Raw genomic sequence first — 15,761 nt, forward strand, 5'->3', positions numbered from 1 at the left:
CCCAGTGAATAAGGCCCCGGCCCCCACCAAGGACAGGGCCCCCCATGAGTAGGGCCCCAGCCCCCGCCTGGGACAGCCCCCGTGAGTAGGGCCCCGGCCCCTGCCTGGGACAGAGCCCCCCGTGAGTAGGGCCCCGGCCCCCGCCTGGGACAGAGCCCCCCCGTGAGTAGGGCCCCGGCCCCCGCCGAGGACAGAGCCCCCTGTGAATGTGACCCCTGTCGAGGACAGGGTCCCTGAGTGAGTAGGGCCCTGGCCACCACAGGGAGCTTCTGGAGCCAGGGAAGACTGGGATAGTGGGTGTGGGGGTGTCCTGCAGGTGGGCAGAACAGGTCATGGTCGGGGATCAGTGGCTAGGAGCTGGCACACCTCGCGACCTCCCCTTGCTGCTGGGGGTGGATCTGAGGGCTGCTCTGTGGTCCTTGCTCCTGGCGCTTTTCTGGATTTTTCCAGCTGTGAAACAGCATTCTGGTCAGGGGTGGGCACAGAGCACCCACCTCTCTCTGTTGGGCCCCCAGGGGCACCACTTCACAGGCCACAGAAGCCCCGAGAAGGAGCCTGGGACATGGAGGACGTGGCCCCCACAGGGGTCAGGCAGGTGTTCTCCGAGCTGCCCCTTCCCAGTCATGTGCTTCCGGAACCTGGGTTCCCAGACACAGACCCCTCTCAGGTGGGTGCCTGGGCTGGAGGGCTGTGGGCTGTGGGCAGTGGCCTGGCACCCGTGCCACACAACACACTAGGCTGGGGCTGAGGCCTCATGGCTCCTGGGCACAGAGCTGCCAGCCGTAGGGCCCAGTTCTCAGCAGGGGTGTCCTTCCCAGGTTTATAGCCCCAGCCTGCCGCCTGCCCCGGCCCAGCCCTCAAACATCCCACCCTGCGCACTGGTCAGCCAGCCCACGGTCCAGTTCATCCTCCAGGGGAGCCTGCCGCTAGTGGGCTGTGGGGCAGCACAGACCCTGGCCCCAGTGCCCACTGCCCTGACCCCAGCCTCAGAGCCAGCCAGTCAAGCCACTGCAGCCAGCAACTCGGAGGAGAAGACCCCGGCCCCCAGGCTAGCTGCGGAGAAAACCAAGAAGGAGGAGGTGAGTCCTGCCTCCTCCCACTTTCCCCATGTTCCCGTCTTACTTTGAAACTAAAGTTGTTGGGGCTGAGTTTAGGGGCGGAAGCTGGTCGCTGTGCCTCTGGAACTGCAAGGGTGTCCAGAACCACAGTGCCTCTGGCCAGATGGACTCCCGGCCCCCTGCCTGGCCGCATCACACACGTGTCCCCCTCTAGTACATGAAGAAGCTGCACATGCAGGAGCGTGCTGTGGAGGAGGTGAAGCTGGCCATCAAGCCCTTCTACCAGAAGAGGGAGGTGACCAAGGAGGAGTACAAGGACATCCTGCGCAAGGCCGTGCAGAAGGTGGGCTGTGCGTGAGCCTGTGTGTGGGGCTCGGGGTCACGGGTGGTACATCACTGCTGTCTCGTCAACACGGACTTTGGGGTGACCATGAGTGCAGGTCTGAGATCAGCCAGCCAGGTTAGGGGTCAGGGGGCTGTATTGCCACATCCTGCAGGCCTGGGGTCAGGCCTGTTCGCCTGTGGCTGCCCTGGCAGATGCTTAGGAAGGAGGGTGCCTCAGTGCACCCTGGGTAATTTAAAATTACCCAGCCTACACCCAGCTTACAGGTGGGAGAACAAGACCCCCAGAGGTGAGCAGGTGCCTGGTGACGTCTCAGCCCACGCTCCCCCCTGACACCATGGGACCCTCAGTGGCCTTGTGAGCGGCATAGCGATCAGGACGGGGGTCCCACATAGGTGGGGCGGCCCCTGCCGCTGTGTCTGCGTGCTGCACCCAGGGCCTGCTCCTGAGCAGGGCAGGCGAGGGAGCCCAGCTTTGGCCCTGGGCTCTGGCCCGGAACATCTGGATGTGAAAGGGCGTTTGGTGATTGCACCTCTTTCTCCAGATCTGCCACAGCAAGAGTGGAGAGATCAACCCCGTGAAGGTGGCCAACCTGGTGAAGGCATACGTGGACAAGTACAGGCACATGCGCAGGCACAAGAAACCAGAGGCCGGCGAGGAACCGCCCACGCAGGGGGCCGAGGGCTGAAGCCAGGCAATCACGGGCCATGCCCGGGGAGCTGTCGGGAGTGGCGGGAAACGGGGCCATGCCCGGGGAGCTGTCGGGAGTGGCAGGAAACGGGGCCATGCCCGGGGAGCTGTCGGGAGTGGCGGGAAATGGGGGGGCATCAGCATGCCTGCTGTCAGGTTCCTGTGCTGACACGTGGTCTGTGCACCTGTCTTGCTCACAGTTGAAAACTGGACACTTTTGTATGTATATTATAGATACACTGTTTCCATTCTAATTTATCAAAAATTGATTATCTTTAGAAACCTCTTGATTGACTTACTATTTGGAAGATAAAGCACTTGGTGATCAGGAGGGGCTCCTGGTGGGGTGGCGCGTCCTTGATAAATCTCTAGGTGGCCTCCCGCCAACAGCTGCTGTGTACCTCTGGCTCTGAATTAGGAATGTCTTTACTTTCTCTTTTCCAATTATGTTGTGCTCTTGTAAATAATTGCTCAAGTTTGCATTCAACACAGTTGCCTCCTGGAGGCAGGGTGCAGCAGTGGCAGCCTGAGGGCTGGCAACAGGTGTCCAGCGTGGGGAAATGCTGTCCCTGCCCTCGGCACAGCTGGTGGGAGTGGCTTTGGCAGCCACCGGCCTCTCAAGGGTCTTGTTCTTTGAGTCAAAGCTTGGCTGTGATGTGTGTGGTGAAGACAGAAGTGAGTTGGTGTGCAGGGAGGCCGTGGAGGTCCCCTCCCTCCCTGGGCCTCACCCGTGTTCAGCCTGGACCCAATTCCCCACCAGCCAAGACGCCCGTACGTGTTCTGGAGTTCTCTTTATTAGACTGGGCGGCCGCGGCCAGCTCTAGGCGGGCTGCTGCAGCTTTCTGGAGTTCTCATTAGATCCGGTTCTAGGCGGGCTGCTCTAGCTCCATAAGGAAGCACTCGATGTCGTCATAGAGGCTGTTGGCGCTGGACAGGCAGAGGCCGAGGCTGCTGCTGTCCAGGGAAGACACACCCTCACGCTGCGTGCCCTCCACGTGCACGCGGCACAGCCAGGGCTCCAGCTGCCAGGAGGGATTGGGCGTCTGTCAGTGACCCGGCGTGTGGCCTCCCCTCCCCCTCTCCGAGGCCCTGAGGGCATCAGGCGTCTGTCAGTGGGCCTGAGCACGTGGCCTCCCCTCCCTGAGGCTCTGGTCTCACCTTCACCAGGACCAGGCTCTTCTCCTTGGGCCTCCCAGCCGACAGGTCCTGCCCGAAGCCCAGGTAGATGGTATAGCATGGGGAGCCACGGCGCTGCCGTGCCCGGAATTCCACCAGCTCTGAAGAAGGGGGCTCTGCTGAGTACCTCGCAGGCAGGTGCTCCCAAGGACCCCTGGAGACAGCCCCCCAGGCAGAGGCCTCACTGACCTCGGAAGAAGACTCTGAAGTCGAAGATGGGGGTGTCACAGTTCCGAGGCAGCAGGCAGGCTGGGGTGGAGGGGCTGGCGGAGCCTGGGGGGCCGCCCACCTCCCAATACACCTTGCACTTGCCCATGCGCCGGGCCCACAGCTGTGGCCCCCGAAGTTCTAGGTGCAACCCAGGGGCCACATGCCGCAGCAGTTCCTCCGTGTAGCGCAGCTGCTTCTGGTCGGGGAGCTCGGCAGGGCTGGGGAATGCTACCTGCTGGGAGTCTGTGGCCCGGACAGCTGGGTCTGGGGGGCCGTACAGGAACGTGCAGCTCGGGTGTCCCACCACCTTCTGCAGCACCGTGCGGCCCTTGTACATGATGGTCACGTCCAGCGCCCCTGGGCTGGGCTCTGTGTGGAGACCAAGCTGTGAGTGACGGGGGTGGGCGGGGACAGGCTGCCCCTTCCTAGGATCCACTCACCTGTCACCGCGGTGCAGGCGCTTGGGGAGGGTGCCAGGTACGGCTCTGCCTGGTGCGGGGGCTCTGGGGCCGCGGCCTCGCCTGCATCCGGAAGGGAATCCTGTGCTGGCACCTCATCCCTAGCCCCTCCCTATGCCCCAGGCCTCCCAACCCCTACTCCTCTCACCTGTCATTAGTGCCGCGGGCTGGGGCCCGGGGCTGGGGGTCGTCTCTACTGCCGACCCGTACAGCTCCCCAGCAGGGAGCCCTGGGCCTGAGGAGGGGAGGACAGTGGGAACGGTGGTCCCCTCCTACTTCTCCAGCTCCCCAATCCCCAGCCCCCTTCTCAAGTGTCCGTCCAGGTACACTGGCCCCTCCCGTGCTCTCCCCCCCCACTCCCTGGGCACTGCCCACACCTCCAGCACAGGCCCCAGTCAGGGGAAGCCCTTGTCCCTCTCCAGGAGCCTCGGCTGGGACTGGATCTGCCCCCCATGACGCTGTCAGCAGATGGTCCGCCAGGCAGCTCTGTTGCACTGCCTGGAGCAGGAGGTCCCCTTTGTCACCAGCTGGGGCAGGGAGGGGGCCTGGGGCTTGGAGTCCAGCATCTCTGTGTGCCAGGAATGGCCCTGGGGGCCCACCCTGCAGGGAAAAGTCAGGGTCAGCTTAAGCAGCTCCGCGGCCTGGCAGGAGGAGAGGCAGGCAGAGAGAAGGCTACCTGTGGTGGTGGGACAGCCGCGGGGGCCTCTGCCTCAGTCTGGTCCGTGCCTGGGCCTTCTGAGGGAGAATGGGGCAGGCGTTAGGCCCCGAGACCAGAGTGAGAGACACAAGGAGAACTTGGTGTAGCCCCCACCAGCTTCCTGGCTGTGAACCCTTAGGCTGTGGCCTGAGGAGGTAGGGATGTAGCTCCACCTGTCTTGGACCTGCTGGCAGCCTCTCCTAGAACAGCTTCTAAAACCACAAATCTGACCCAGAGAATGTTCCCCTTTCCCCAAGCAGGATGAATGCCAACGCCCTTGGCAGCCGGCGTCGCTCACCTCGCCAGCACAGCTCCCGGCTCAGCGCGTACACCTTGTGCGGGTCGGCCAGATCCCCCGAGTTATCTCGCAGCATCACGAAGCGGCGCGTGCTGCGCAGTGCGCAGCGGAAGTTGGTTTTCCAGCCGGCGCGCTCCGCAGTCTCAGCCTCGGGGGGCGGCGGGTCACCTCCCCTGCTGCTAGGCGGCCACCTGCCGCGGGCCACAGCCCAGGCCTGAAGAGGGGGACGGAACACGTGGGCCGGGCCCGCGGTGTCCTAGGCGGGCCCTCCCACCCGGGGCGGGGCCGGGGTCCCACCTTGAAGATGCGCGCGTCGGCCTCGCTCAGGTCCTTGCGCGCGAAGTGCTTCCAGGGCACGCGGAAGCAGGTGCGGGCCTCGTCCAGCCACTGCAGCCCCTCGTAGCAGCCGCTGCTGATCTCTCCAAGGAGCCACTCTCCGAACAGCACGCGTGGGGCCGCCCTGCGGGTGCCCGGCCGCGGAGAGTCAGGGCCGGCTGCAGGGCGCTGGGGGACCGGCATCTGGAGAGGGTGGGCCGGGCTCTTACCTCTCAGGAACCAAGGCCATTGCTGCTTCTGCAGGGGCAGTTAGGTGGCGGTCAGGTGTTACAACAAGGGAGGTAAGGGCTCCTGTCGCTGCAGACGCCAGGCTGCGGTCACAGGTCGTGTGGCCAGGTGTCACAGGTGTCCACAGGTGTGGACTGAGGGCTTGTAGCCACCGACGCTGCCTCGGTGTGGATCTCTTGGCAGAGGGGGCTACAGGTGTGACTGCAGGTGTGGCCGGCACGCACACATGAAGTCACAGGTGTTGAACCAGTGTCCAGGCCTGGCGGGCAGGTGCAGGCCGGACCCTGCGGAGACGGGAAAGGCGACGTCAGGGGCGGGTCACGCTCCTGGGAAAGCGAAACCTAAACAGTGGCGCTTCGCACCCTCCCCGATGCCACCCCGTCCGTTTCTCAGCGCCGCGGAACCCCGCCTCCGCCTCCGCCTCCGTCCCTGCCTCCCTCCCAGCCGGACCCTCATCCCTCAGGCTCCCCCAGCCCTTGGCTCTACCCCTCCGGGGTCACGGAGCCCCCGTGGAGGCTCTCGCTCCCGGGCCTGCACCGCGTGGGTCTGGGGTCCCCAGTACCTGGGTGCCAGAGCCGCCGGGACGGGAAGTTTCGTCTCGCGGGGAAGCGGAGGGCCGGCGCTTTTATGGTGGCCGGGCCGGAGGCGGGGCCCAAGGAGCTGCAGGTGCAGCCAAGGAGGTCCCGTGGCCAGGCGGGAGTTTCCGGGAAGGGTGCCCGCCGCCTGTTCCTACTATCGGATGCGACCAGCGGAACCCCGCCCCGGGCAGCGCGAAGTAGGGAGGAGTGGAGGAAGTAGGGAGTGGCTGCAGTGACCCGAGATGGAGCCACTCCACTATAGCCCAGGGAACAGAGCAAGACTCAGTCTCAAAAAAAAAGAAAGTGGGTAATGGGAGGTGGACGTGCCTCGAAAAAGGGGCAGCTGCACCGTTTGCGTTTCTTTTTTTGAGATGGAGTTTCGCTTTTGTTGCCCAGGCTGGAGTGCAGTGGCACAATCTTGGCCCACCACAACCTCCGCCTCCCGGGTTCAAGTGATTCTCCTACCTCAGCCTCCTAAGTAGCTGGGATTACAGGCATGAACCACTACGCCTGGCTAATTTTGTATTTTTAGTAGAGACGGGGTTTCTCTATGTTGGTCAGGCTGGTCTCGAACTCCCGACCTCAGGTGATCCGCCCACCTTGGCCTCCCAAAGTGCTGGGATTTAGGCAAGAGCCTCCGTGCGCAGCCCCCTTTGGGTTTTTTAGATTGTTCAGACAAGAATATCAGATACTCTCACAATTAAAACATTTGGAAAGGAATTAATGGTGTATTTTCATTAGAGAAAGTGCTGACAAGCCACAAGGGACCCCTTGATGGTTCTGGGCATGGGCACCCAGCCTAGGCTCCGGCCTTGGGAGAAGCGAGGGGAATGTGTCTCTCACCCCTAGGCCTCCTGGTCCGGCTCCTGCTCAGGCCACACGGCGCACCCACCCCCAGCGCACCTCAGTCCAGGCCTCTGGGCGGGTTGTTTACTGCTGTGCCCCAACCCAAGCATGTAGATTTCAGAAGGGGACTAGGCCCCCCGGCAGGTGTTTGAGACCACCGGCTCCCAAGTGCATCGTCTTGGGGGTTTGCATCGTCTCCTCAGCCTCCCCAGGCAATCTCTGTGTAGGGTCGGGAGCGGGAGGTCCCCGGTGCAGGTGGGGGGAGGGGAGCCCCCTCTCGGGCTGTGGTTAGAGCGGGAGAGGAACTTCCCAGGCCAGCTGGCACGGAGCCTCGGGAAGGCGGCAGGCACAGCAGGTGGTTTACGGGAAGTGCTGCAGCCTTGGGGTGGGGACAGCGTGGCCAGACCCGCCGCCCCCATCTGCACACCCGGGCTCAAGCGCTGATGACGATGGGGGACATGAGTGAATGGGGCCCCCGTGGACCCGCGCACCTGCCCCACGCCATGGCCTGAGTTTCGGGAGCCTCGCTTTATTCTGCCTCGGGTTGAAGGTTGGGGGAGCGGGACCTCCAGTGCCCACGTGGCCGGGGGAGAGGGTGGAGGGACTGCTTAGATATAGGAGTCATCGCCACCAGGCGCATCGTGGGGACCCCCACCCCTCCCCGCACCCTTGCCCTCGTCGCCGCTGCCCTCGTCGCTGGCGCCATCCACGTCCAGGGTGGGCGCGTTGAGAACGACCACGTCTGCCTCTGCCCCGATGTCCTCGCCAAACCAAACGGCCTTGTACCCGCCCTCCGGCCGCCGCTCCTTGGTCAGGATGGACCTCACTGCTGTGGGGCTTCCGCCAGCTCGGGCCGCTGCGGGGGGCTTAGGGGCACCGCCTGTGGAGGCAGGGCCGGGGGGCTCGGGCTCTGCGGGCGTCGGTGCCTCCGTGGGCTTGGGGTCGCGCGTGGGGCTGGGGACGGGCGCCCAGTTGGCCTTGTGGTCAGGGAGGAACGCCTGGTTGTCAAAGCCTTGGGGCTGGGGCTCCTGCGGGCGGGAGTCGAGGTGTCAGCAGGGTCCCTGGGTCTCTGCAGCCTTGGCCTCTGCACACCCTCATTCCACGCTGGACACTCATCCGCCTCCACATCTGCCCCTGTGCCCTCCCTTCTCCTGTCCCCCACTCCCTGCCTGGTTGCCTGCCCTGTCCTCCACCCTGGGCCTCACCGGAGCTTTGCCAGAGCAGCACTTGAGCCGGGGGCCATAGTGCTTGTGGACAAGGACGGCGAGGCCAAGGAGAGCCAGCAGCAGCAGCGCACCCAGCACCCCTCCCAGGGCTGCCATGTCCACCACCGAGAAGCGCTTGTCCTCCAAGGGGCCGCCACCTGGGATCACAGTGGAAAACGCCATCACCCCCGCACTGTTGAGCGCCCCAGGCATTCCCCATGCCAACCTGTGCCAGGCTTGGGACACTTGGGTTCCACCCAGGCCTGGGCTGTCTCCCAGATCTCAGGCTCTGCTGACCCTGGCTCGAGGGCCCTGTGTGTCTCAGTGAGACCCTGGGCCCCCCCGGGGAGGCCAAGCTGCTCACAGGAGCTCACAGGAGGTGCAGGGACTTGCAGGGTGAGCGGCAGCGGTGGGAATTGTGGGATTCGCTGGACCCCCCATCTTGCCTCTGTCCTACACACATCACAGTTTACCTCACTGGGGGCCTTGGGTCTGTCTGTGTCTGTCAGTCCCAAACAGACCCCTCTTTGGGATTTCATGGTCAGGCCAGGTCAGCCTGGGGTAGACCCTTCCTACAGCGTTTCCCGTACCAGCCAATGACCTGAGTCAGGGAGGGAAGGCAACAGAGTGGGTGCTACCTGAAGATGGGGTGCTCTTGCTGAGGGGCATCGGCTGAGAGGTTCCTGGCTCTGGGGTCTGTGCTGTGCCCCCACCGGGTATGGCTGGTTGGTGGGAGGTGCTGGTTCCCACACCGGGGGGCATCGGCTGAGAGGTTCCTGGCTTTGGGGTCTGTGCTGTGCCCCCACCGGGAGTGGCTGGTTGTTGGGAGGTGCTGGTTCCCACACCGGGGGGCATCGGCTGAGAGGTTCCTGGCTTTGGGGTCTGTGCTGTGCCCCCACCGGGAGTGGCTGGTTGGTGGGAGGTGCTGGTTCCCACACCGGGGGGCATCGGCTGAGAGGTTCTTGGCTTTGGGGTCTGTGCTGTGCCCCCACCGGGAGTGGCTGGTTGGTGGGAGGTGCTATTTTCTGCACCCGGGGGCCCCCCGGGTGTGGACGAGGTTGGTGGCCTCAGAGTTGTGCCAGAGGGTGGATGAGGGCCTGTGCCTCCCCCAGAGCTGGTCGTGGAGGGTCCCTGGGAGGGCGCAGGGGGTCTGGGGGCCTCGGAAGTGGTGCCGGTCCAGGGCCCGGTTGTTCCTTCAGCCTCTGGGGATGGGGGGACATCTGGGGGCCGGGAACAGTGCTTGGGCTTGCCTCTGCCCGCCCCTTGCACACCTACCGCGGGGAAGGAGCCACCGAAGGGGCTTATTTGGAGAACCCTGGGGGCTCACCTGTGGAGGGGGGCTCACCTGTGGAGGGGGGCTCACCTGTGGAGGGGGCTCACCTGTGGAGGGGGCTCACCTGTGGAGGGGGGCTCACCTGTGGAGGGGGGCTCCTGTTCGGAAACTTGTATCTCAATGACTGTGATCGCAGTGCCAGAGGTCACCGTGTTGTTGGCCTCAACCTGGGGCAGGAAGGGGCTTGTCCCTCCTGGGCACATCTGTAAGCCCCACACCCTTGGAGATGCCCGCCTGCCCTGCCCTGCACCTCTGCGTAGAAGGCTCCCGCCTGTGCCACTGTGGTGGTGGTCAGCACAACCTCTCCCTCCATCCGGAAGTGTGAGTGGTTGGTAATTCGATACGTGATGGCCGAGTTGAGGTCCTGGACAGGGTCTCATTGAGTCCCCGGCCAGGCTGCCTCCCACGTACAGCCCCGACCCACCCACAGAGGGGAGGCCAGGTGGGCCCAGGGACTCTGAGCAACAGGAAGGCTGCCAGTGGGGGCGGCAGGCATCAGCCTTGGATGTGCTACCTACCGAGAACTCTGGGTCCTGAGCCTGGATCCTCAGAGGCTGAGAGGGGGCAGCTGCATCCTTGACCACAGCGCCCGCCCCAGCGCCAAGCGCCACGGTGCCACGGTACAGGCTCTGGGGGAAGCGGGGCGGGCTCCCGGCTGCAGCCACAGCCTCCACGGTGACCTGGGTCACTGAGTAACGGGCGAGGTCGGCCTGTTGGCCCTGGAGGCGGGGGAGGCAGCAGTGACTAGTGGGGTTGAAGGTGGAGCTGGCGCTGAAGCCTGGGGCTCAGGAAGGTGCAGACTTGGCGGGGGCCCTGCCCCGGCCCCCCAGCCCTGCCGCCCATGCAGGTGCCCCCCTCACCTTCACCAGCAGAAGGAAGGTCACGGGGCTGGGGACACTCCTGGCCATGGTGAGGTTGCCCGAGTCTGGGTGGATGACGAATGTACCATTCACGTTTCCTGGGGGGATGATGGAAATGCTCAGCCCCGGCCCCCTGAGGCCCAGGGACCCAGCCAGCTCTGCCCAAGGTGGGGATGAGACAGGGACAGAGGGGGTACAGGGCATTGTTGAGGGCTGGGCCCCACTCACCACTAAAGATGCTGTAGATGATGGGCTGGTTGATGCCGCGGTCTCCGTCCTCAGCGTAGATGGGTCCGGGACGCAGGACGAGGGGGGATGGCTTCAGGGATGGCAGAGGGGAGGGCACATCATGGGGCTGGGGTGGATGGCCCCAGCCTGGCCCCAGCCTGGCCCCTCTGGCTCCCCATCAAGGGCAGGGTTGGCTGAGGAGGGGCCCAGTCCCGCTGGTGGCTGGGTGTCCCTGCCTGCCTAGGATAGTCCCTTGTCCCAGCATCACAATCAGTAACACCCCTGTGGGTCCCTTACTAATGAATGAGTCAAGTTGCCCAAAGATACGGAGTCCCATTTGCACAAGGCTTGTCTTGACGGGTAAGCAAACATTTAGGAAGTGGGGGCTCCCGGGGTCTGCATTTCTGCCTCTCATGTACTGTTTGGTGGCCCCGGGTGCCTTGGTGCCGTGAAGGTTTGCAGACAGCCTCTGTGGGCCCAGTGGTGACTGTGAGCAGGGCAGAGATGTCACCATCCTTAAAGAGCTCCAGGGCCCCAGCCCACCTCCCCAGGCCCCTGAGACTGCCTGGCTCTGGGGCCCACGCTCCTCTCTGTGTGTTCAGGGTTTGCTCCCTCACCCCCTCAAGGTGGGAAGGATTGGTTTACAAGGAGAGTCTGTATTTGTTTCAAAAATCACAACCAAAATTGGCCCCACCCCTGACCCCGATCCTGCCCTTCTGATCCTGGCCGTCCCTGTGTCCAGCCTGCCTAGAAGGCCCTGCCCCGTGCACTTCCCCTCCCTCCCCATTACCAGTGTGTGCCCCGTGGGGACAGCCCCGTGGTACTGAGCTTGGATGCAGACGTAGCCGTCTGAGAAGGTGCAGGGCAGGAACCAGGGGGGCCGCAGGTCGGCAGGCACCACGTTCAGCACCAGCGTGGCGGTGGCAGTGTGGCTGGGTTGCACATTCTCCTCCGGAGTGTCCTGCAACAGCCGGCTGTGCTGGATCAGGCCTGGGAGCAGCTGGGGCCAAGGGGGCCTCAAGCATGTGGGACTCAGGGCTGGGGTCACCTGCTCACCCGCACCAGCAGCCGGAAGGCCATGTTCGGCCGCTCGTAGAAGTCCAGGGGCCGGTCCAGCCTCAGGGCGGGATGGTTTACACTCACCAGGGAGAAGTAGTCACTGGCACCCTGGGGAGAGTCAGGGAGGACAGAGCCTAAGAGCCTGGGAGCGGGAGGGCGAGGGCGGCTGCGGGTGTCAGAGGCGAGGGGCTCGCGCTGGGGTGGGGCGGGCGGCACTGACTGCTGTCATTTCCTGGAGGGTGTAGAACAGAATGTCGTCCTTGTCACGGTCCTCGGCCTGCAGTTGCGTCTCAGGGATGACGGTGGAGTTCACTTTCGTGTCCTGGGGAGGGAGAGGGGCTTGGTCCGGCCACACTCTTGGCCCCTGTGGAGCCCCTGCCCTCACCCGCCCCCTGCCCCCACCCGCCCCCTGCCCTCACCCTGGGCTCCCACACCCCCGGCCCAGTCCCCGCGGCTTCACTGGCCTCACCTCCTCCACCCTTATCTCCTTGGTCGTAAAGGGGAATTCGGGGGCGTTGTCATTGACATCCAGCACTGACACGAACACTCTCAGCTGGGTCACCTGCAGGATGTGGCCGTCAGCCTCTCCCACAGCCCCTCCCCGTCGTGAGGTGCACCCCTCGACAGCTATCCGTCCCCGCCGTGAGTGAGGTGCACCCCTCGACGGCCACCCGTCCCCACCGTGAGTGAGGTGCACCCCTCGACGGCCACCCGTCCCCGCCGTGAGTGAGATGCACCCCTCGACGGCTATCCGTCCCCAACGTGAGTGAGGTGCACCCCTTGACGGTTATCCGTCCCCACCGTGAGTGAGATGCACCCCTCGACGGCCACCCGTCCCCGCCGTGAGTGAGATGCACCCCGCGACGGCCACCCGTCCCCACCGTGAGTGAGGTGCACCCCGCGACGGCCACCCGTCCCCACCGTGAGTGAGGTGCACCCCGCGACGGCCATCCGTCCCCGCCGTGAGTGAGGTGCACCCCTCGACGGCCACCCGTCCCCGCCGTGAGTGAGGTGCACCCCTCGACGGCCACCCGTCCACTCGCTCATTTAGTTGTTGGGGGGCTGCAGGGGGGCTGCACAACTCTAGGCGTTGGGATGCAGAGATCACAAGAGACAAATCTCTGCCCGGTGGTGCCTGTCCTGGCAGGACTTATAACAACAGACAAAAAGGACTTTATAAAGCCAGGAGGTGGCAGGTGCTCCACAGAAGAATAATGCAGGTACTTCGGGATGCAGCCAGCAGAATCTCAGGTGAGGAAAGACAATCTATTTTCTTTTCGCTGTTTTTTTTTGGTTTTTGTTTTTGGTTTTTGGTTTTTGGTTTTTTTTGGATACAGTCTCGCTCTGTCGCCCAGGCTGGAGTGCAGTGGCGTGATCTCGGCTCACTGCAACCTCTACCTCCCAGGTTCAAGCGATTCTCCTGCCTCGGCCTCCGCCCACCTCGGCCTCCCAGAGTGCTGGGATTACAGGCACCCGCCACCATGCCCAGCTAATTTTTGTATTTTTAGTAGAGACGGGGTTTCACCATGCTGGCCACATTGGTCTCGAACTCTTGACCTCATGATCCACCCGCCTCGGCCTCCCAAAGTGCTGGGATTCTAGGTGTGAGCCACCGCGTCCAGCCAGGACTCTTCTTTTTAGAACATAACCACAATGTTGTTGTCACACCTGGGAAAAGTGGTCACTTTCTACCTCAAATGTCCAGGATGCCACATTCCCCGTGGTCTCTGAAGGGTTTTTTAACAATTGTTTGTTTGAATCAGGGCCCACATTATGCACCTGGTTGGTAATTCTCCTGAGCTTCTGTTCATCTGTACCTTTCTCTTTCTCCCATCTTTTTTCCTGGAGATTTATTTGTGAAGAAACTGGATTGTCAGCTGGGCACAGTGGCTCACACCTGTAATCCCAGCACTTTGGGAGGCCGAGGTGGGCAGATCACCTGAGGTCAGGAATTTGAGACCAGCCTGACCAACATGGAGAAACCCCGTCTCTACTAAAAATACAAAAATTAGCTGGCCGTGGTGGCATGCGCCTGTAGTCCCAGCTACTCGGGAGGCTGAGGCAGGAGAATTGCTTGAACCCGGGAGGCAGAAGTTGCAGTGAGCCGAGATCACACCACTGCACTCCAGCCTGGGCAACAGAGCGAGACTCTATCTCAAAAAAGAGTCCCTCTCTTTCAGAGACACATCCCAAGATATGTGCGGGTGACGTGCCGTGGTGTGTGGAGCGCACAGAGCCTGCTGTGTGCTGGTAGGTGAGGGGGCCTGTGTTGGCTTCAGGATTCTGCAATTTTCCTTAATAAAGCCGAGAAAAATGCCGCTGGTCAAGAAGCAGGATGTTGGGGGAGCAGGGCTGGGATGCAACAGGGAATAGGGGGGTTGAGATTTCTCTGAAGACTGCAGTCCTGAGCCGGTGAGGGAGGAGTGTGCCTGGAGGGAGCCCTGAGGCTGCAGCAGAGCCTCCGCACAGTACACCTGGGTTTGACTCTCAGTGAGAAAGGAGCAGTGGAGGGCTGGGGTGGGCTGGGCAGCCTTGGTTTACAACATCCACAGGGGCTGTTCTGCCACGTGGAGTGGACTGGGGCCGGCAAAGGGCAACAGGGAAGCCAGTGGGCCAGCTGTTAAAGTTTCCCAAAATGAGTGCTGGTGTCCCGGCCCTGGTGGGACTGGAGGTGGACAGATGGTAGATTTCTGGGTCGAGCTGGGGCACAGCCAACAGATTTACCAATGGGGGGCACGTGGGGAGGAATGGTGAGTAGGAACCAAGGTGGTCCCCGTGACTGGCAGGATAAAGGTGCCTCCCTTGTGGGTGGTTGAGGGATGGGGTGGGAGTCTTGGGCACACTGGGTGGGGTGTCTGCTGGACAAGGGGTCAGTGACAGGGACTCCACAGCTCAGGGCAGAGTCTGGACTGGAGGAAATGTGGGCATCACCCTCGGGGGGGGGGTGGCATTTGAAACCACACCCTAGCTGATGTCATCAAAGACTGGTCCTGGACCGGTAGGGCAGAGCCCAGCAGAGGTGGCCGGGCGGGACGGGGAGCAGGGCGGGGACTCACCAGTGTGCCTCCGCTCTGACACAGCAGCTGAGCCTCAAGCAGTGAGTTTTCCTGTGGATGTAGACAGGTCTGCAGTCACTGTCCTGCCCCACAGGTGGGGAGACTGAGGCCAAGGGGGCAGGCGCTGGCCCAGGGTCCCCATCATCAGTGGTCAGTGCTGAGGGTGTGGGCCCAGGCAACTTCATCCCGAAATGGCCCAGCCTTCTAGGGCAGGCACCACCAAGCATGGGTGTTAGTGGATGCCCACGGGCATAGAACTCCTAGGCCCCCGAGGGAGGTGTGGCCTGAGGATCCAGGCGCCCTTCTCCTGGGACCCCCACATCCCGCCCACCTGCTGCCCACACCTCGTAATCAGGAGTCATATTGAGAAACAGCTGGTTTCCCTGGATCCGAAATGCGAAGGGGGTGGACAAGGGTCCGAGGGTCACCTCCTGGCCCTCCGGGACGTGGATGTCCACCAGCGGCTCGGTGACATTCTTGTTCTCCTCTACTTCAAAGATGTTCTTGTTCACAGAGCAGTCTGTAAGGTTGCAGAGGAGGGATCAGCGCCTCCCAGCCCCGGCTCCCCGCCGCCCGTGCCCCCACCTGCCCCTGCCCGCACATACACTGGGCCTGGGCCACGGTCCCCGGGGGTCGGCCGAGCAGCCCGGTAAGCAGCAGGGAAGGCCACAGCAGGGCCCAAGACCCCATGATGGCGGCTGTCACCTGGCGGGAGGGTCCGAGCGGGTCTGGCGTCTAGGACTGGCGCAGTTCCTACCTCAGCGACCTTCGCCCCAGCCAGACGCCGCCCACTTTATGATCCTTTACAACCGGCCTCTGCCAAGGGGGCTCCCGCTGGCCGGCTGGTCCAGCCCACTGCCAGAAGGAGGGGCGGTCATTTGGCCCAAGTTGGACTGAGTGCAGGGGTCAACCGGGGGCTCACGCCACAGACACCGAGACACAGGGCAGAAAGGACTGGAGAGCGGCTCATGGGTGCCATGCGGGCAGGGGCAGGGCTAGGGTGTGGGAGAGAAGCTGGGGGCTGGGGGCGGGGGCTCAGCCCTTGGTGTCGGGGTGTCTGGAACCTGCCTCCCTAGCCCAGGCTGCCCTGGCTTGGCTCCTC

At 63.4% G+C, this 15,761-nt stretch overlaps 3 protein-coding genes across 14 annotated transcripts in view; 1 reads left to right on the forward strand and 2 right to left on the reverse strand.

The window, feature by feature from the left end:
- The window catches only part of PHRF1 (PHD and ring finger domains 1), a 36,616-nt gene extending 34,243 nt beyond the window's left edge, over positions 1-2,373 (forward strand). For 7 of the 8 annotated variants that reach the window (XM_054524064.1, XM_024255619.2, XM_024255620.2 and 4 more), the window contains 4 exons: positions 516-667; positions 819-1,079; positions 1,273-1,401; positions 1,946-2,373. In XM_054524064.1, the coding sequence (XP_054380039.1) occupies positions 516-667; positions 819-1,079; positions 1,273-1,401; positions 1,946-2,089 (686 nt within the window). In that variant the 3' untranslated portion in view covers positions 2,090-2,373. The remainder of the gene's footprint in view (positions 1-515; positions 668-818; positions 1,080-1,272; positions 1,402-1,945) is intronic. The other variant, XM_054524066.1, reaches the window with a different exon arrangement.
- Positions 2,374-2,863: 490 nt separating this feature from the next.
- Positions 2,864-6,241, reverse strand: IRF7 (interferon regulatory factor 7). 5 transcript variants are annotated; one of them, XM_002821324.5, is made up of 11 exons: positions 6,057-6,241; positions 5,476-5,778; positions 5,228-5,390; positions 4,931-5,144; positions 4,612-4,670; positions 4,313-4,535; positions 4,084-4,170; positions 3,918-3,998; positions 3,457-3,846; positions 3,250-3,368; positions 2,864-3,113 (listed from the first exon to the last, which is right to left on the reverse strand). In XM_002821324.5, exons 2-11 carry the CDS (start codon positions 5,493-5,495, stop codon positions 2,958-2,960), a joined length of 1,512 nt encoding a protein of 503 aa, XP_002821370.1. In that variant the 5' UTR covers positions 5,496-5,778; positions 6,057-6,241; the 3' UTR covers positions 2,864-2,957. The 5 variants fall into 5 exon arrangements, with proteins under 5 accessions (XP_002821370.1, XP_063584397.1, XP_054380042.1 ...); XM_063728327.1 differs by lacking the exon at positions 4,084-4,170 and having other exon boundaries at positions 6,057-6,214; XM_054524067.2 differs by having other exon boundaries at positions 5,228-5,778; positions 6,057-6,214.
- A 1,241-nt stretch (positions 6,242-7,482) lies between these two features.
- On the reverse strand, positions 7,483-15,402 carry CDHR5 (cadherin related family member 5). The gene is made up of 15 exons (XM_024255262.2): positions 15,265-15,402; positions 15,004-15,179; positions 14,660-14,710; positions 12,073-12,165; positions 11,824-11,925; positions 11,601-11,711; positions 11,335-11,505; positions 10,545-10,635; positions 10,317-10,414; positions 9,975-10,175; positions 9,707-9,820; positions 9,539-9,623; positions 8,762-9,343; positions 8,124-8,281; positions 7,483-7,946 (listed from the first exon to the last, which is right to left on the reverse strand). Exons 1-15 carry the CDS (start codon positions 15,347-15,349, stop codon positions 7,527-7,529), a joined length of 2,538 nt encoding a protein of 845 aa, XP_024111030.2. The 5' UTR covers positions 15,350-15,402; the 3' UTR covers positions 7,483-7,526.
- Positions 15,403-15,761: the final 359 nt, after the last annotated feature.

This window comes from Pongo abelii, chromosome 9, assembly GCF_028885655.2.
Source record: "Pongo abelii isolate AG06213 chromosome 9, NHGRI_mPonAbe1-v2.0_pri, whole genome shotgun sequence".
NCBI lineage: Eukaryota > Metazoa > Chordata > Mammalia > Primates > Hominidae > Pongo > Pongo abelii.

What these genes read in the sequence shown, in the direction of transcription:
- IRF7 (XM_054524067.2), bottom strand. Translation starts at nt 5,449, where the DNA reads ATGCCGGTCCCCCAGCGCCCTGCAGCCGGCCCTGACTCTCCGCGGCCG. An exon ending in CCGACGCGCGCATCTTCAAG is followed by an intron (nt 5,145 to 5,227) that starts GTGGGACCCCGG and finishes CCCCCTCTTCAG; the next exon opens with GCCTGGGCTGTGGCCCGCGG. An exon ending in GCCCGCGGCACTAATGACAG is followed by an intron (nt 3,999 to 4,083) that starts GTGAGAGGAGTA and finishes TTCCGGATGCAG; the next exon opens with GCGAGGCCGCGGCCCCAGAG.
- CDHR5 (XM_024255262.2), bottom strand. Translation starts at nt 15,349, where the DNA reads ATGGGGTCTTGGGCCCTGCTGTGGCCTTCCCTGCTGCTTACCGGGCTG. An exon ending in CCCTCCAGGAAATGACAGCA is followed by an intron (nt 11,712 to 11,823) that starts GTCAGTGCCGCC and finishes GACTCTCCCCAG; the next exon opens with GGTGCCAGTGACTACTTCTC. An exon ending in ACAGGAGCCCCCCTCCACAG is followed by an intron (nt 9,344 to 9,538) that starts GTGAGCCCCCCT and finishes CCCGGCCCCCAG; the next exon opens with ATGTCCCCCCATCCCCAGAG.